We start from the raw sequence: 21,116 nt of genomic DNA, 5'->3' as shown, positions 1-21,116 counted from the left end.
GTTGCTTGTTCACTTGGGCTCTAAAACTAACAGAGACTTTCTTGGGTGTTTTTAAACAAACATTAAAGATAATTCTGATTCATGTGTGAAGTTTGATTGTGCTTGCATGCATGTTTGGTTTATCTCTAAATTGTTTACGTGAGTAATTTTTTTTTTTTTTTTTTTGTGAAGGACAAGCGCCATACTGTAGAAAAAGGGATAGATGGTGTTCGGAATAAACTGTGCTTAGAATGCGTGTAGACTGCACTGAACACAACAACACAGAGACAAAGCGTGAATTTCAGAAATCCGTTTATAAAACAAAAGTGGTTGTTATTTCGAATCATATTCCATTACATAGTCTGTGGAAAGAGAGGGTCACATCATCCTTCTATTTTTCTCTACCATGTCCCATCCACGTAGTCAAAGAATACAAATGGAGCAGGATGTAAATAGAAAGGGTGTAAAGACAATCAATTAACAGTCACGACAACGTGAAAGGTAGGCCGAAGGACGTGCAGCAGCTTAACGACAAAGTCGCCACCAAACAAACGACAGCAAAAAGACGTGTTTGGTCTCGGTGCGGCAAACCAAACAAAGCGAGGCAGCTGGGGACTATTTGCCAATAAGAAACATTTCGGCAAATACGTTAGTCATGGCAAGTGGAACTCAGATTGAGCAAATATTTTCCCTCGTGAGGAAAAATGACTGCAGACCACACGGCAAACATTTTATGTATCATTAAAGTGCTTGCCACCTGTCGTTTATAAAAAAAGAAAAATGGCACCTTTCTTACACATTTTGAATGGGAGGCTTCATACGCCTGCTTGCTTTTCCTTAACACTGGCCACCAGAAGGGGTTCATTCAGCTAAAAAGATAAAAACAACATACATAAATACTGAGACAGTTCAGATTTTGCAGTATTCAACACAATTAGGGAGGAGAGAGCAAACACTTACAGGGACAACGAGTATGTCATCATGGCAGGTGAAGGAAAATGTTCTTACGCATCTCGTCTAATTGTCTGGTGAAAGGAATATTTTGTATGAAGCCCTCAAAAGCAGAAGCAGCAGCATTTGCAACTTCCTCAAAGGCCCAACATCACTTTTATTTTTCTTTAAACACAATACCTTCAAGATTCATACACAAAAAATACCACTTTGTCACCACATGAACTTCCCAAACTCTACAATGAATGATAAACAAATGTAATTATGTCTGTCGCACAATGGAGAAAATAGAAAACAGGCTTTCATGTCTGTACATTTTCCACGAAACTGGATTCTTTAGAAAGCCGTGCTGCTCCTTTAAAATATGAACAGTTTAAAAAAAGATATAATCAGTGATGAGTTTTTTTTTCCAAATAAGAATTGGCCCAATCACAAAGACATTGCTAAAATGAAATCAATTTAACAAAAGAAAAGACATTTCCACACAATTTCTTTTACAAACAAGTATTAGAGCCACACTAAAAAAGTACCATGACAATTAAAAAAAAGAAAAAAAATCCTAATTTTACAAGACAAAAGTGAAGTGGGGGTGGGGGGGGGACAAAACAAAAAAAACAAAAAAAAAACAAGCCAACAACAAACATATACTTTCAGCACACTAAAAATGCTCTGATAGACCAACACCATCATCAGTTCGAGCTGCTGAACACAATTGTGCTGACAGGCTTTATTCCCCAAACATTCCAAATTTACTGTTGAAATGTTATGCCTTTCATTCTCACAATTTGTACTTTTTTTTCTTCAGTGTGGCCCTAATACTTTGGCATGAGCTGTTTTAGTTTATCGGATGGTTCAAACAAGAGGGGTGTGGGGTGGGGTTGGGTATGGGGGGGGGGGGGTAAATTTTTATTTTCTTCAAATAAGTGCCACAATCCTGTTTTCTACAAGAGGAATGAGTGGATTTGTTGTCTCTTAGAATGTGTAAACAAATCCAAGCACAATGACATTGCATCTGAAAAGCAGAGTGGGGAAGAAAGTCACACTCTGGGCTGAATACAATAGTACTTTGAAAACTGAATGCCCCAAAGGTTTTACAATTTGGAGATTAACCAAAATCTGGGTGAGAAAGAGGCACCACATTTCATACAAATTTGGCAGTTTGAACTTTGTTCATCAAGTATATTTTTCATTTTTGCAGATTTCCACTCAGCTTTCAGTGTATATTGGTGTTGACTGACAGAAAGGAGCACTCAATGTTGAGTTATTGCGCAAGCGAGTGAGCCGCAATAGCTTATATTTTTGTGTGTGTGTGTGTTTTATCATTACATTAATGTCATGTAACATGTGTGACAGCTGGTTCATGTATCACTGTTGTTAACTATTAGACGTTCCAAATGGTAAAGGACCATTAATGTCAAATGTTAGTTAAAACATTGCCTGCATAGTCGAGAGGTTTTCTGGTGGTCACAGTAAAGCCTTTGGGAGGAGTCCATCCAGATATTTACTACCGGTCCAAATTTCCAACACTTTGTAATGCAATTAAATAAAAAAGTTTTGACTGGTCGTGTTATCCATTTCAATGAGAAACTGCTGTTTTTTTGGGGGTCATACTTTAACTTACCACTGTGTGTAGAATCACCACACATTCAAATAGACATTATCTTATTTTTGAAATTATTCCAAATATGATTCCAACCACACATCACTGAGATTTTCTACCTTATAGCGTACAGTATGCCAATTAATGTGGAACTGCCTGTACAATGAATACATGTTTTACGATGGCAAATATAATTGAACTCAATGGCACTTTTTTGGGGGGAGGGGGCATATTTTGAGGTACCACTGAATTTAAATGTAAAATCTCCAAATATCCAAATGCACATAGATGTATTTCTATTTTTGCCCTTTTTTTCCTATGGGCCATACTGGAAGTGCATGGTGGTTGGAGGCCTACTGGCTAAGACAAGCAGCATCTTGATTCTGAACTCATTGCTTGTTTTTGGCAGCATCTGCTTACAGTTGGGGGCAGCGAGCGAGTGGACCGTGCCACCCCAGGCATGAATACATGAATATGCGATGGAGGCTCCGTTCCTGAACTGTGGCCGCAAAGCTCCAGGCGACTTCTCCACTATTTTGAACACCAACAAGCATCAGACGCGTGTTTGTTTGAATGTTTAAAACTTCCATTAACTGGGAGATGCTCTTGAGAAGCAGCTGCGTCGGGAGAGCCCACCAGGGAGAGCTAGCACTAATTTGCTGTCAACGACGCATATTTCCTCAGTAGATTTTGCATACTTTATATAAATTTTTCCCCTCGCCTTGTTTTTTAATTTATGCATAAAATATGCCCTGTGGCTTACAGTAGCCTAAAAACACAATTCATTTTGTTCAGTGTTATAAGATGCAAGCTGTTTAGAAGCTTAATTAACCAGGCAGTGTTTTAATGCACCGGTACTGTTTCAAGGGGGTAAATGAATGGCTGTTTGTTTCAAATGACAATATTACATAACGATTATGGTTACACCGTAACAACCCCGCTATCCTAAACATCTGTGAAAGGACCTCATCAAAAGTCAATAAGGTCCTTGCTTTGATATAGAAGAATAAAACGTTTAAAACATGAAACGGTGGAGCACTGAGGACCGGAGTAACTAAAGCACGGACTTCAGCGAACAACTTATGATGGAAATCTATCAAAATGCTAAAACCCCTTAAATGTATAGAATATCGAATGAGCATTTAGACAAAACAACAACCATGGATCATATACGGTGTCGCTTTGGATGCTTTCATACAAACACCTTTTAGACGATCACAAACAAAGTCTTGTTGGTTTTCTCCCTTGGCGTGTTTGGTTGAACTCAATCACTGCAATGAGTGCAGCCCAAATAAACTGTCCAAAGACCACCTCGGAGACCTTCCAAACGAACGGTGGCGTGGTTTGGTTGCAGAGAGGAAGTGATTTGACCACAAACCGGTCCAAACGGGAGAGAAGAAGTCATTTTTAGCATTAGCATGGTTTAGCATGTATGTTGCTACCAGAGCATAACATTTTCTAGACAATCACAAAAGCCATAAAAGAAAAGAGTGTCATTTCTTCCATGTTATGTCAAACCAAGGAGGGGACATTTTGAAACCCCACAAAATGATTCGGAGCAGTGCCTGTCAAGTGGGCAACTCTGCTTGTTTGGTGTACACAGAGGTTTAAGTGAGTGCTCAACAACACAAGAGCAAGAATGGTTGTCAGGGTACTGCTCACTAATGATGCCATTCCTCTTTTAAAGCCAGGTAGCACAAATTTCTTCTTACACCCATTCAGACGGGAAAAATTAAATTTATTTCAGCAGCTCATTTCGATTATTTCTTATGTAGTATTCTCATTTCTTGATATGGTGAATTTTGGGGTTTCATTAACTGTTAAAAAGTTATCAAATTACAATATTGAAACATTTCATTTTGCGTGTAGTGAATCGGTATAAGTTTAAAATGTTGCACTGAACTACAAAAATGAGCTACGTTTTCGACAAAGTGCACTAGCTGCCAGACTAAATAATTTGGCGGCCATGTTGACAGGGGTGAAGTTCCAGTCAAGGGCAATGCATGGTCATTGAAATGACAGTTTCTCCGATTACTATATGTGTGTATATATACCTGTGTGTGTGTGTGTGTGTGTGTGTGTGTGTATATATATATATATATATATATATATATATATATATATACATACACACACACAGTATATATGTGAAAGCCAAAACGTGTGCTAAATAAATACAGAATGCAAAACAAAGCCTAAACATATTTTTACCTGTGAAAGGTCATTCCCAGTTTCTTTGTGATAATTAATTGCACAGCGTTGTGTGTAACATTATGCAGCAGTATGCTAGGGTTTGGTTGTACATTTTGTCCTTTCAAGCTTAATTCTCTTTTTAGTTTCAGTTTTTCGGTAAACTTCAACAGGAGTGACAAAGACAAATCTTGAACCAAGCATGTCTAATTTATAGAACTCTGCTAGCAAGAGCATGAGAACAGGTGCTGAGAATACTCTAAGACCAAATCAAAACAAACAAACAAAAAACATGTTTAAAGCATGTGGAAGGGGTAAAACTACTCATGCATTTTTTAAAATCTGTTTTACAGATTTCCAGCAACTGCAAGAAGGTTTGAATGTATTACCGTGATAAACGGGGGTTCACTATATTCACACTAGCGACATCAGAGCATTTTCCTTGCACCAGAAGGAGCCGACCGAGCAGGTACAAAAAGGGGCTTTTCAAAGCAATCGCACTCACTTACCGGATAGTCTCACATAAATACTCCGCCATAAAACTCACCTGAAAAAAAAATGGAATTGTGAGCCAAAGCAAACACAGCACTGTAAAAAATAAAAATAAAATGTATGGAGTCAAAATGAAACTGTGGAGTCACATGCTATGAAGTATCGGCATGGGCAATGGCCAGCTCTGGTAGCGCTGTGGGATAACTCACGCCAACTCTCACAGGTAAAAGTCAGTTGTCTGTGTTTGTCTATGGCTTCTTCCAACTTGGCAGTTGAATTTCTTTTCAAAAAGCCAGTGTGTTTTGTTAAAAGCACTCGAAGTTTTCTTTGACATGATGGCGCCAAAGTCCTTGGTGTTTTCGTAAGTAGCGGAGCACCATCAGCCTTCAAACTTTTTTTTCCTATGATTTAAAAGAGGACAACATTTAAGAGTAATTGATATGACTAAGGCATGAATGATTTTCATGTGTTGCTTTTTTTTTTTGCTTGAGTGTGCGACAGGGTGGTTGGGAAGTGGTCCGAGTGGCCTTTGGCACTCATCATCAGCCTTGCGGAGAGCATCATCGGGCCTGGTGGTTGGCGTTGTGACGTGAGCGGGACCTTTCGAGGACTGCACGTCGGTTGTCTGATCAGAACAAAGAAAACAAATCAGAACCACAGAACGAGTGGAACCTGTGCTTCCTCTTCAAACAAACAGAACACCAGTGCTCACATGCAGATGCAAAATGATGGCACAGAAGCAAATCAAAGCCATTCACAGCAAAGTTGCTGATGCAAATAAACACTGAAGATTGAATGTTGACTTGATTACGACAAAAGGCTGTGAATCGTCGTTGGTCGGCCTTCCAGCCGCATCTCTCGTACAAGGCACAATAAAACAGCACTTATGTTGTCAGGTAGACATGAGGACGCGCTGTTAAAGCAATTATATGCGGCGATCACGAAGAAGGCTGAAGACTGATTTGAACTTTGAAATTTGAACTTGAACATTATGATGAAGACAAAACTGTTCTACATAGCGACAATGTATGAATGCTGAGAATTTTGTTTTGAAACCGGAAGAGAAATGAGTGGAGAGTTTGGGGGCACAGTAGAACTGCAAGTAATTACCGGCTTCCCAAAATGTTTACAACTATCTAATTTTCCTTTTGTGCGTGCAAATACTTGTTTTGTTTTTTCTACTTTCTCCTTTTCATATTTTTGCTGCTGTAAAATGTGAATTTCTCCATTGTGAGACGAATAAAGGTTTTTCTTCTTCTTCTTCTTAATAGCTGAACCCATACCCCGAATTATGATCCCATAATTTCCACTTCCATCCATCCATTTTCTGATCCGCTCTATCCTCACAAGGGTCGTGGGGCGTGCTGGAGCCTATCCCAGCTGTCTTCGGGCAGTCGGCGGGGTACACCCTGAACCGGTTGCCAGCCGCTATCGCAGGACACACACAGAAAAACAACCATCTGCGCTCACACTCACAGCTAGGGACTATTTAGTGTTCAATCAGCCTGCCATGCATGTTTTTGGAAAGTGGGAGGAAACCGGAGTACCCTGCCTGACATAGCAAGTTCTATTCTTACTTGTGAGGTTTCCCTTCAACATTGTACTTTCTTGACAATAAATACTACTTTCCTATTGGTCAGAGCTTTGGAGACTTCTTGTCGCACATTATGGCATTACAGAAACATAACTGGTGAGTTTTATCAGCAAATAACTAAACAAGGTTTCACAAGAAAAAAAAGAAGAAAAAAAAACGGGAAAAAAATTGATTAGCGCAAACAGTTCCTTGTCCAAAGTAATTTGATAAGATTTTGCATAATGGCTTTTAACTTTTGGTAAAACGTGTGCTCATATTGTATGTCTGCCGTGATAGTGGAGCATGTTGGAAAAGGACACACATAGAACAACTGTTCTTTGCCTGATGTGAATTTAATGATTTTTCTTTTCTAATTAGAAAAAAACATTTGGTGAAAAAACGGTGGGGTCGATTAGTTGAAAAGGTTTCATCAAGATAATGTGCTTCGATTTCAGGAGAGATCAAATGTGTGAGGTTATTAATTTAGATTTGTATTTGTGTTGGCGTTCCAAGGTTCCATTGCAGTTCCAATCCACCCCAGCAATTATAATTCATGCTCAGATTTCACCAATTCACACTTATTTATTTATTTAACCATTTATGGCTAGCATCTGAAAGAATCATCAGGCGCTGTGCTCTCCAAGCATGTTCGCCCGTTGACAATGCCAGCCGCTCGCCATCCGTTCCGCAGATGCGCGTGGCTGGACACACGCGGGAAGTTCCTGGAGATGACTTGCTGTGATGACCAAATGAGCCACCGCCACGGTGAGAGCCCCATCGCAGGGTCGCCAGCCGTCCCAGATTGGGTGCTGTTTAATGGCACTCATTCCTTCTATCATGTCAGGTAATGAGCAGAGAGTGATGGCTGCACACACGTACACACGAGTACACACAGCAGAAGCACTTCCTGTATGTGCTCCGTCTCCCAACATGCAGATGGTGCACAGGAGGAGAGAGGGAAGACAGATCAGTGATTTTGGCGTGCATGGACTAAATACTTTGCTGCTCATCAACACAATCACCGTGATATCCACAGGTGGAGAATGACTCGCTTTCCAAAGAAGCAACGCCAAAATGCACCAAAAAAAGGAAGCTGAAAACAAACAATGTAGTGCGAAAAAAGGAGGTTACTGTATGTCATGTTTATTTGCTGTCGAGAACTCGCCAAATGAAAACATAGAAAACAGAATTGTCTGAAAGCAAAATTTCAACAAAACGCGCACGCGCGCGCACACACACACACACACACACACACACACACACACACACACACACACACACACACAGACACACACACACACGCGCATATAAACACTAATGCAAACTTCCATCAAAGCCCCTCAAACCACTTTCTTTTTCTTTTGAACTCCTCAGATTGTATTGCAATGACTCGCTTCAACTCAATTGGACACCTTGAGCACATACACCACACTGTTCATGTTTGCACAAAAAATGCGAGCTCGATTCAAAAACCAACATTTTGCATACCACAAGATCTCAGAGTCACGGTTTTTGAATCTTCTCTGATGCCTTCTTTTCCAGTTCTCTCGCCGGCATTACAAAAGAAGCGCAAGCATTTTTTGCTTTCTGTACACAGCTTGCTGCCTTGCTTTGTGTTATTGTAGCAAATGCTACTGCGCATTATGTAAAATCCTTGTCAAACTGCAGTTGCACTTTCTCTCGCTCACTTATTTTGATGTTAGCGTTCTACCGTCTCTGTATGCTTTAGCGCAGTAGTAGCTCTTCATTGAAGACGTGTGGAATGAACATTATGGATCCACTCGGGTTGTTAGCAAGAAAAGTGTCGTCACCCTTGCTGTTAGCATTGTAGGATTGTTCAACAAGGCAAGCCCATCTCCCGCCATACTGTATGTGTCACAAATGCCAGATTCTAAATAAGCAAGGGGCCCATTTAAACATTCTGTAAGTCTTATTGGGTATTTGACGTTCGTTTTTCGTCATTAATTGCAGTGTTTGTATCAGTCCTATGTTTGCAATAGACTTGTTCTCGTGCATTTTGGAACTCAGGTTATTCAATAAGTACAAAGATGTACAGATGTATGTCGGTGATGTTTCCCTTGGAATGTACATGTAAATACATTCAAAAACTGAATTGGGTACTTCAACGGGCAGTGTAAAATCAAGCCACGGCGCCTCTGGCAAACACAGCAGAAGCACACTCTCCCTGCATGGCTTTGAAGAAACGGCAAACATTGTGTTGCGAGCACACGAGGGTATCCTTGCGTGTATATCATGATGATCCCTGCCACGAGGGAGAGGCTCTGAATAAGACAAGGGTAATAGTAGGAGGGGATGATGCCAAGATTACTAAACAGGCGAGGCAAAGGCCTTAAGCCGGCACAGTTAACTCACAACCCTCTCAGGCCCTCTTTTGGAGGGCCTCCAGTGAGACGCCATTTCATGTTACGGTGGACGACGGAGAACCCTTGTCGGATTCTCCCCTTCCATTATGCTGACTTTTTTTGTTCCTGTCATCTACAGCTAATTGCGCAGAGTTACATCATGATAAAATGCTTCCATGTGCATGAGAAGAGCTGGAACGTATCCAATAAATGCTTGGAGCATGGAAAACCGAGTGGGATTAACCCTGAGTGGTCGGCATAAACACGAAAACTTTGGGGAAAGGTTTATGCCGCATTGCGTTAAATATTATCTGGATAACATCTGCCTCTGGACTTCGAACTAACATTTAAGGCCGCCACGTGGAAACTGCTGTCGACGGTGAAATTTGAAGTGGAGGAAATCAATTTAATATAGCGGTAACTCGACTTCCATATTTTTCAAATTATGAGCACCCAGTTGATCAATGTTTTTCCCTTTGTATTGCAAGCAAGTTCAATTTCAATTTCTGATTTTAGGCTATAGAACGGGAAGATAGAAACTCATTCTCAAGGAGCAGGGAGAAGATGCTAACACAGAACTAAGTGTACAGGATCTGGAGTCAAAGCTCCTGATGTCACTCACTTAGCCATGCCCACTTAAAGGCATGCATAACACAAATGTGACAGTGTGTCTTTCTATCACTGGTGTCGAGATCAATAAGCCTGTCATGCATGTTTTTGGAATGTGGGAGGAAACCAAAGTACCCGGAGAAAATCCAAGCAGGCATGGGAAGAACATGCAAACTCCATGTTTGCACATTTGACAATAAAGTTCTATCCAAGCCAACCCGGTACCCATGCACTGTGCACCATTGGGCCACCCTATATTTTATATTTTATATTTGAATTTATTTATATACTTTTGTCTTCTACTTTCTCCCTTACATAATTTTGCTGCTGTAAATTGGGAATTTCTCCAATGCGAGACAAAAAAAGGTTTTCTCATCTTATCAGTGAGTGCAGGCCATTTTCAACACTGTAGATTGGTCAATAATTTGTAAAAATGACATCCACATGTGTGGATTGAGCAATGATATAGATTTGTGAGAAAATAGGATAAATGAAAACTAAATATTGGCCATTAACTCCTTAAATTAAATGATGGCAAAATGTGGTGATTGTGTGGCAGAGCAGTATTCAGGTATACTTTTTTGTTTAATGTGTGGGCGGCAGGATAGCATTATGCAAGCCATTTTGTCTGGTTACATATTCTAGTCAAAGCCAAATGATTTTATTTTTTTTGTCCATTTTCTGAATAAATCTCGATGAGAAGACATTGAAATGTCGCAGAAAGAATGTGCCCCTTTTCAAATGAACAAATGGATTTCTCTTCCTTCCTATTTCTGACACACTCGCTTCCTCACTTTGCACTTCCTGCTTTGATGAGGTGAAACATCGTAAATTTGATGAAATCTAAGGCCCGACACGTTGTGTTTTGGCGTGCTGTCAAAAGGGAGAGCATCTCTAGCCAGAGCCATAACCTTCTATCACCTCTTTTCATCTCCCTCGCACCTTTCCTCAGCCCCTCCCCACCTCTCTGCGCTCCAGAGTAATGGAACTCCCTACGCGGGGACAAGATATGGCGTATAAATGGAATGCTGGAGGAGAGGAGCTATTTCTTCGAGGCAAAAGTTATGGCCCGGGTATCGCAAAACTACAGTTGCGGCAAACACAGCTCCTGATTCGGCAGGAAGAGTAATCACTCCCAACAAGTACCGCGGGATAGGAAATAGCTCAACTGGACAAAAAAAAGCCACTGGCCGGTGGAGGAAAAAGGGAAAAAGTTGCCCTTATTCCTTGCGTACTGTTTGTCCCACCGTGATTTAAGAAGCATGTGAAATGAAGATGGAAGAGAAGACTCGAAAGAAATTCACGGTGATCGATGACCGCAGTGTGTCCCACCAGACATCTTGATCTTTTATAGGACGTTAGTAAATTCAAATTTAATCAAAGCCCTTTGTCGTACATATAAACACGCAAAAGGCAAGAGAGATGTTATCCAGGTTATACCTTGTTGGGATACGATGATGACAAGCACAGTAGTAAGTGTGGGAATTCAACATGCTGATAATCTATTAAAAATACTCAGGGGGAAAATTATAGCAGTCTATTAACTGTTTGCATTTTTTAATATTTGTTTGTTTTTACATTTCTATAAATGTACTGTATATTTTTGTGACATTTAGAGAGATACCACCTTCCTTTTTTTTCATGAGAAATTGTAACTCATCAAATCTTCTCGATGGTTGAATGTTCTTTTCCTACTCATCTCATAAAATAAACATTTACATCCAAGCAAGTGCTGTGATTCCATTCACGTCAAAGTCGGGTGACGTTCCCTTCAGAGTTTGAACTGAGTGTACTGAGTGTTGAAGGAATAGGCTGGATTTATGCACATTAGATCTGGCCGTTCGCAAAAAAAAAAGAAAAAAGGAAAGGAACATTTGTTCTGCCGTGGTATTTCTTGAGTGGCAGTTGAGAACCTAGATTTTTATTATTTATTTTTTGTCAAAAGCAGCCGGGAACGTGAATGGAATCCAGGGGAGGGAAGTCGTGAGATGCCGTTGTCGAGGAAGAGGAAGGGGAGGGGGGTCGTTGCTACGGAGGGTGGGGTTTATAATGGCTGCATTCACTAACTGGGTCAGTCGGCAACTTCGTCAGGCAAGCACATCACGGTACCCGCTGAGATAGAGTAGTGATAGAGACATGAAGAGATTAACCACATCCCGCGCTGTCAAAAGTGATTGCATGTGTTATGGTCACCGTGCTCACTGCTTATCACCGTTTATCTCAACACACTGTCAGCTAAACCCCGCTTGCCCCTCGCATTCGTGTACACAAAGTGTCAGAGTGGGAATGCGCATGCCGAGTCTCAATACCGGGATATTTCGTGCCGATGTCCAGGTTAAATTCCTGTTTGAGGATTTTTATTGCTTTCTGTGCCCACCGGGTAGGGTTTTCAAATCAGGGAAGGCCAGCTTTTCAGAGTAAACACGAGACGTAATGCCAGTAACAAGGGGGGGGGGGGATTTAGCAGAGCAAAACTACACAGTGGGAAAAACAAGACAAAACACAGAGCACAGAGTGTGTACATAGTGGGTGAATTTCAGTATCTTGCCTCAGCATGTTTATGTAGGCCTGTCTTAGCTCTGCCATGCCACCAGAACACATCGCGCCGACAATTGCAGCCCCCACGCTCGCACATCCTCTGCCGTTTGCGCACTCCCTTCAGATTTCAGCAACACAAACTCTGGTTGAAACAAGCACAATCCAAACACATGCGTTGCAGTAGGTGGAAGCACTAATAAACTTGAGCAGAATAACAAGAGTGAGGATATCGAGCAGGCATTAAGTCACCAGTCCGTGTTCACCAATGTAAAACCCAGCCAAGTTACATGTCATTTGTACACTCTCATATGTTGCGGCCACTCCAAATGTTGCTTTTCCAAACTCAGAAGAACGACTGGTAATTTTCTTTGGATTTCGGATAAAAGCAAAAACATTGGTCGGTGCCGGCTTTTCTTTTTACTGTCAAATTTCAGTGTGGCACCAACAGTTTTTTAAAAGATCTTAGGGAAAAGTCATAAGACGCTTGAGAAAAGCTGAGAAATGTGACTTTTAGAAATGTAAATGCAAGTAGAAAATGAAATCTGGAAGAAGCGACGAACAGACTGTCGCATGCCCGTTTTCATGTCAAATACTTGAAATGATCATCAAAACTTTGAAGCAACTCTCCACCTGCATTAGACTGTGTTGGCAAAGTGGCTTGGAAATTCAACATGGCCCTTCTGCTTCCAGTTGGGGCTTAATTGGGTACATTTTCGAAGAGTTCATCAAAGTACAATCCCTCACCCAAAACGTCTCCTCTTCAAACCTAAATGGACAGCTTTTTGTTTGTGCCTCATCTCCACCCAATTTCGTGTTTGTTTGCTTAAAATACACATTTTCTGAAAGCCAACGTTGCTTCCAAAAATGTGCTCGCGTGCTGAAAGCCCCCAAAAGTTGATTTGTTCCTCTATTCTTTGAAGTCAAGATGGCGCCCGAGTAGGCAGCCGTCGGCAAGTGCTCTCGTGAGCCTTGCTTTTTTTGTTGTTTTTTGGTTTGTTTTGTCACTTTGTGTTTGTTGTTACGTCATGTGGACCTGATGTGGACTTTTTTCAGCATTTTTTGGCCACGACATTCATCAAGGAGGAAACTCTGTGCTTGGTGGTTGCGCCTTCTCGGCAGCATGGGTATACCAGCAGTGTTTTTGCCTGGGAGGAATGTCGGCGCCATTTGACTGTCGTTGCTGGACAGTCCCGGGGCGCTTGTGTCTTGCGCCTGTAATGGGCAGCATTTTTCACAGCCCCGCTTTGTTCAGCGGAGAGATCGGTGCTGTTGAACGGTCTGCGGCTGGATGGATGTAAGGCTTGAGGAGCCGACGATGAGAAGAAAGGAGCGTTAGCGCGGAGCGCCGATGCGGATGTGGAACTGGGAGTCGCGGCTTGGAATTGAAGTGGATTTACATGGGACAGGAGATGTGAGCCAATCTCTTTTTCGTCAATGGACGCTATAGCTTCGCGTTTGCTTTCAAAACTTAGCTTGTAGCAGACGTGTGCACATTTTCAGCATGACGTCCCTGATCCACTGGTGAAAGGACACTTTGATCCTCTCCTCTTTCATCTATAACTGCTTCAGACAACAAAGCGTATGCAGAAAAGTGGTGAAGATTGCACGACTGTCTGTGTCCTATGTGTTGTGTTGTGTTATTTTTGTTATTTTGACTTCAAAATGGCGCCGCGTGAGTGGCTGCCTTTCCAGCAGCTCCTATATTTTGTTGTTCTACTTCTTCCTTTCATAACTTTGCTGCTGTGAATCGGGAATTTCTCCATTGCGAGACTAATAAAGGTTTTCTTATCTTATCTTTTCTTATTCATGTTTTAAGATTATTTTCTTTTCGAAAGCCGGAAGCAATTATTTTATTGTGCCAGAGCATTTGTTGAATCATATAAGACTTGAAAACCAAGGCAACGGCACACATGTAAATCTAAACTACAGTAAAAGCAGAGGCAGTGAAATATGGCCCCAATATCTTACAGTGAAAGGGTGTCAATTATTAAGCAGGTTACCTCATTTAAATCCATGGGTGGCACAGGTGGCCCAAAGCCACCTAAGAGTACGTACTCAAGGTAAATATTTGGATTACTGTTTACTTCCGCAGCTTTGTGTTGATGGTTATTTATATGCAATTTGGGCATCCTAATTCATTCATTGGAAATAGGAATAACATTGGAACGGGGCACCTTGACCTGCAATGTACAGTAAATCCAGCCTGAGAAAATACACTGGTCAAGGAATTGCGGGTTGCCTAAAATCCTGTCTCTTTGTGGCTGTTATGTTTGATGGCAGGGAATTCTAAATGTCGGTCGACAAAAACAGTGAGGAAAATGTTTTACAGGCAGTGTGTGAGAGGCTAATCATTCTCTTTGAAGCCTTAACGCTCCTCATGTTACCATTTGGGTTTTAGAGAAAAAAAAAATCCTGAACTCACTCCACTTAACTGGGTAGAATCATCTGAACAATTTCGCTTGCCATTCTGGGAGGAAGCCGAGACACACGTGGCCCAAATGAAGAGTTTTACAAAAACACTTCCATCAGCGCCCCAGGCAAAACCCCCAGCCCTGACTATCCTGCTCAGCGGTGCTGTTTCATGAGGCCGGCTTCAAACTAAGTAGAGACATGAAAGAAACAAATATCCTCAAGACGAAATCCCCGTTCAACTGCCATTTGACTTCACTTTTTTTTTCTTCCATGCTTTGAAGAATTCTCAAATATTGGCCATAGACTTACAGGTGCAACGGGATTTTATAACACAGAGCCGTCTTTGTCTATAAGTGAGCCTATCGTATGCATTCTGCTTTGTTTCGAGGCCTCGGCGGCTTCCCGAACCGCCCGACGAACCACAAGGCATGCACGAAGCAGGGACAGAAGCACAGATGGAGCGAGGCGCCAAAGCCTGCTTTTCTCTGACCTGAGCCAGGAAGAGAGAGTCATCCATCAGGCCAAGGAACACCGGTGCCTAAGGGGGGCCCGTCACTGATCCTCTAAGACTGATTGGGCCTCTGTGGGAGGCCAGAACCCCTGACTACATTGACATCAGTGTCTGGCTTGCTCCACTGGGGCTTGAACCGTGCCGCACTGAGCCAAAGCAGTGCCCTGCTTCCGTTTGGATGCTGTGACGGAGCTATTTAGATCACAGATAAGATAGCACGCTGCATGTGAAAGGATCTTAGGGAAAACACACACAAAACTTTACATGGAGAAGGAAAATACTCATTTTTATATCTATTCCAATGTCTCATATATTTTGTTTGCCAATCATACTAGAGCTGCACAATCTCTTAGAGGTGATAATGTTTTCAATTTGATTGACAGCGATGTAGTACTGTTGCTGCCCAAAAAACATTTAACATGATTTGCTAGGCACATAGTTGTTGATTGAAAAGCATGTAACCCCAAATTTTCATCCATCCAGCCATCAATTATCTGAGCCACCTATCCTCACGAGGATTGTGGGCATGCTGAAGCCTATCCCAGCTGTCTTCGGGCAGTAGGCGGGGGAAACCCTGAACCGGTTGCCAGCCAACCGCAGGGCCCACAGAGACGAACAACCATCCGCGCTCACACTTACACTGAGGCACAATTTAGAGTGTTCCATTTACCTGCCATGCATGTTTTGGAATGTGGGAGGAAAACCCACGCAGGCATGTGAGAGAACACACAAACTCCACATAGGAAGGCCAGAGCCAGAATCGAGACCTTGCACCTCTACACTGTGAGGCCGACGTGCTAACCAGTCGACCACCGGGCCTCCCCCCAATTTTCAATTCCATGAATTATTTTTTTTTGCAGCTATCTTGAAAGAATATATATCTGATGGTTACTGAATAGTCCTTGTTGTTGTGGTTGCATTTTTCAGAGCTTTGGATCTGCACTGCACTGTTTTATGAATTACTATGAATCCGCTGTACGATATATATTTTTTTGACAATGACAGCTAAATCAGATGAAACATCACCTACGCCTCTCATTAGGATGCAATGCAAACCACAACCACCAAACATGAGTAATGTAAGGACACATCTTATTACCTAGTGTATTAAATCTAATTCAACTGATAGGTTTTCAGCGAGGGTACCAAATGAAGTGTTACAGTCATTGAAACAGTGTAAAAGCGCTAATGAAGTGCAAAGTGAAATTTGACTTGGTGACTTCATCGCCGAGTGGGCCGATGCAGCCGAGGCAAGCCGCATGACTGACAGGTGAGGGCGGAGACGGAGCGCTAGTTAGACGAATGAAAGCCAAGATATAGTTTGACAGACAGACGGGTGCCGAAATGGCTGGTTGGCCACAGTGATAAGGTAAATCGGCTGATGGATCACCAAGCAAATGCGGGAGGAGGAAGAAAGAAAATAAAAAAGACAAGAAAAGCAAAAAGCCCTCAGACAACAAATGATGGGCTGCTAAACACTGATAGATTGTGATGATACAGCTGGAGGTGGGGTGAGATCCATTGATTGCTCCTTGTTTTTCTTTTTTTATGTTTTTTTTCCCCCTATTTGGGCTTGACAATGGAATGGAACGACAATCTGATGGTGCTGCTATGTTTCTGTTTGTGATGCAGATGACAAGATAGTAACACATCTCAATCTATGGAGTTTTTTGATGTCACCCTATCACCTTCACTGGTAACATAAACATTTGAGAAATGATTTGTGTGCAATTTCCAGTAATCCCCTCGCCCCCAAAAAATAAATCAACAAAACATGTTTATGTTTTACCAGTAAAAGATTGCGCTATATAGATTACTATTATGATGAAATGAAATTAATCTTCTGATGAAGACTCAGCAATTTAAAAAAAATCATCTTGATAAGTTAACTTGCATCTCTGATCAAAAACATGTACACATTTGTTGAACGCTGTTCCCTTTGTCCGTCTGCTGGAAATGCTACAAGCCAACAAATTCACGAGTTATGTGAGTGATGTCAGGATGAGCGATTCACTTGACACATCATAATCACATCAGAGCTTTCAATTGGCCCAAATCGAAGGGAGAGGGTGTAATTGCTTTAGTATATTGCTTTCATTGGTGTGCAGGTCCTCATATTGGAAATTGCAAAATTTGAATTGCAAATTTCCCCACTGTGGCACTAATAAAGGCTTTCTAATCTAATCTAATATGTAGGTATGCACTTTAAAAAATGATAATTACCGGTAATAGCAAATCACTTCGCTGACCTATAGATCCCGGACTTCCAGTGGTCCCTGGAACCCAGTTAGAAGTCCTGACAATCTGGTGCCTCATGACTGCTGCTTGGTGTTTATCATGACGAAAAAGAGGACAAGGGTATTTGAAGTTTACAGCCAAAAGGGTGAGTGTGTGTTTTAAGTGTGGGGCCTTTCCTGTCGTCGGAATGGTGGCTTCTCGCTTGGCGGCTGCTTGAGGGACACGCGGGGGCGTCGGGCGCATGGTTCGAGCCCCCCCGATGAGTGTGACGGTGCTAATAATAGACAGGAAAAGCTCAGAAAGCGCGCCCTTTTGGAAGAGAGGCATCTCTCAACATCTGACAGCTTACAGGGCTTCGGCTGCACAATGACACCTTCACTAGGATGACAAACAAACGCACGACACCCACTTGATCGTCCCAAACATAACTATGTTTGCCAGGACATTAAACCCCCCCCCCCGACCCCCCCACCCACCCCCCTCGCTCTCCACACACACACACACACATACATGTGTTTACATATATAAATACACACACTAATCCGTTTGGGTCGGAAGACGTTATCCGACAGGTGGAATCTTAGCATCGTGTTGACAGTGTTAATACCAATAAAATAAGGCCGGCTATAAAAAGACGCTGCATTCCCTCCAAGAATGTGTGTTCATGCCACGTAGTAGCTGCTCACGGTGAAGAAAAATATGGCGCAGGCTGCATCTCCACGAATAGTATTGGATTGCTGTCAAAAAGTGCACACCACTTAAATAAGATCGGGAAGCACAAGTGCTGCTTTTGAAGATTTTGCCGTATGTGTCAATCCTATGGAAGGAGCTCTGCACGTGTTCCACACAACTTGACATTTTTCACAAGCATAAAGAATTTCTAAATAAAGTCAAATATTGAGGAAAGGTGCAAAATACTTCACATGCCAAAAATGTGAGGCTTAATTCCAACATTTATCCAGTTCATCCATCTATCCATTTTCCAAACTGCTTATCCTGTTCATGCAGGCGAAAGGCAGACTATTCCCTGGCCTGGTCTCCATTCATTTGTACCACATTTCACCTAATCACAGCAGTGAACTCTATTCAACTCAACTCACAATAAGCAGCCAGTGACAAATATTGACCAAGTCATCAACAAAGAGGCTTCGAGCTGTTTAATGCCCCTTGCAGCTGAAGTTTACTCTCATCCTAATGATTAAAACAAGAGAATTAAAAATTGTGTAGTTAAAACAACAAAACTTTACCTTAATGCTAACAAACAACACAAAACATTATTGACACGCTAACAGTTAGCATCACAAGTCGCTGTTTTAGAATCTAGTGGTATACAAACACAAACGATGGAGCAACACATTTCGGCAGATAATATAATGATACTCACAGGCATATATTCTTTATCCTCTATGCAAAATCACTAATATTATCTTACAGAGTGATTTTACAGTCATAGCAGAAAAAAAAGTCTATTATTCTTTGTTTGTGTTTGCATTATACTGCCTGCTTGTTGCTCAAGTAGGGACACCAAAAGGAGCAGCACAAGGAATCAGATTGCAGCATTACATCATGATACACAAACTATTTATTTACATTTACATTTAATTATCTTCTTACTCTGTTTTTATAAAGTACACTGTTACAGAGTGTAACAAATAAGATACTGTGAGGATTTTCAAGCGCTTTGGACACCATATGGTGTCGCTCAGGGGTCACCAACCTGTTTCAGAGTGGGAGCTACTTCCTGCACACTGATTAGTGTGAAGGTCAATACCCACTTCCAAAATAACAACGTTGCACAAATTACCTTTGATAATAATATGAATGATTTCATTTTTTAAGACACTCACCATATTAATGATGTCTCAATCAAATACGATTTAATTGAATGATGACCATTGGTCCATTACATTTGCATTGTGTTCTCTTGAACAGTTATGTCAATGCATTTCATTCACTGAAGATTCCTTCGTCACTCAATCTCAGGATTCTGATGGACCACTCGCGAGTGAAGTTCAACTTGGCTTAATAAAACATGATGTTGTGTGTTATTTATTTTTTATTCTGCTTTCTGATGTCTCCCAGTGTGCAGCGTGAGTGGTGGTGGGGATCATAGCGAGTGAGCAGATGCGCTCCTCACCATCAGGCCCATTTGGCCGTGCGAGGACGCTCCCTTCTGTTCACAGTGGCGGAGAGAGGGGTGGGACATTCTCCAGAAAGACTTCTTCACTTTCTCTTCTTTCTGCCTGAATCATTCATGGCCAGAGATGCTCCCACATGTACAAAAACACCAGCACGCGTCCTATGATGAGCTACACTTTGCTACTTTCATGTTTTTGCTTGTGCATTGCCTATGCGGCTGTCAACACTTGTTGTGGAGTATGACAGTTAAAGCAATCGTGCAAGACTTCTGGCTAAAGAAACACTTGTGATGTTCAAATTCAACAATTGAGAGTCTGAATATTCACTTAAAAGTAAGTCGGTTAGCTATTGAGTACTCGTACATCATTTTACTTCAATATGATGAAAGAAAACAACAACACTATTGAGACACACAGAAACAATTGAAATTTCGAATACTTTAAAACAGGAGCTCCTGTGGCCGACTGGTCAGCACGTCTGCCTCATAGTGCTGAGGTCCAGGGGCCGATTCCGGCTCTGGCCTCCCTGTGTGGAGTTTGCATGTTCTTCCCGTGCCTGCGTGGTTTTATTGTCCGGGTACTCCAGTTTCCTCCCACATTCCAAAAACATGTATGGCAGGTTAATGGGAAAGAAATTGTCCCTAGGTGTGAGTCCGAGCACCAATGGTTATTTGTCTATGTGTGCACTGCAATTGGCTGGCGACCAGTTCAGGGTGGAATTGGCCTTCTGCGCGAAGTCAGCTGGGATAGGATGCAGTACACCCGCGACCCTAGTGAGGGTAAAGTGGTCTGGATAATGGATGGATGATAATACTTTGGAACAAAAGTGGCCTGTCACGAGATTTTATGTCCCCAGCAAGAGCAACGAGACACCTCCACTTTGAAACAATAATAAAATGTTCAAAGTGGATGGAATGCAATCATCAGATCATAAAGTTGAACCAACCACATGAGTGTCTGCTATTTCAACAGAGCATAAACTTTGAACACAAATCTGCCTTGACAAAGACTTAAAAAGGCTTCCTTTTGATTGATGAGTATCAATAACCCGATGATTATTGAAGAAAGTTGGCATGGTGTCATAGTGACAGGCAGCAGTTCATAAAATATGATTAAAAAAGGGATTAAGCAAAATGAAACAAAACCTGGCTAAAATGAAGAATATTAATGACTGGTTAAAATGAAAAGAGGATAAATTAAAGGAAATGTAGGAAAGGAGGAAGGAAAATCAGATACAATTAAAATGTGGTCGACATTGAATGAAAGGAACATAAATATAATGGGGGAAAAACAGCACAAGCGAAATAAAAGCAATGGATGGTGAACAGAATTAATCCAAACCAGCAGAAGCAAGTAGTGGGATCTCCAATAAAAATAAATACATTGGTTATTCAAGTTAAATTAAACTTGGTTAAGTGGAAGAGAATGGATGGATGGATGGAGGGCAGTATGAGCATGTGGATATGAATCAAATTGAACAAAAGAAAATGGATGGATTGATACTAATTAATGATGCGGCTCT

General features: G+C 41.6%; 1 protein-coding gene across 2 annotated transcripts in view; it reads right to left on the bottom strand.

The window, feature by feature from the left end:
• Window positions 1-274: 274 nt before the first annotated feature.
• diaph2 (diaphanous-related formin 2) overlaps window positions 275-21,116 on the bottom strand; it is a 397,003-nt gene continuing 376,161 nt past the window's right edge. For both annotated transcript variants that reach the window (XM_086133318.1, XM_086133344.1), the window contains one exon: window positions 275-5,837. In XM_086133318.1, coding sequence (XP_085989444.1) covers window positions 5,773-5,837 — 65 coding nt within the window. In that variant the 3' untranslated portion in view covers window positions 275-5,772. The remainder of the gene's footprint in view (window positions 5,838-21,116) is intronic.

This window comes from Hippocampus guttulatus, chromosome 2 (genome assembly GCF_054856545.1).
Source record: "Hippocampus guttulatus isolate MCC_2025c chromosome 2, RoL_Hgut_1.0, whole genome shotgun sequence".
NCBI lineage: Eukaryota > Metazoa > Chordata > Actinopteri > Syngnathiformes > Syngnathidae > Hippocampus > Hippocampus guttulatus.
Note: the sequence above shows the minus strand (reverse complement) of the source record. Positions and strands in the feature narration are given on the sequence as shown.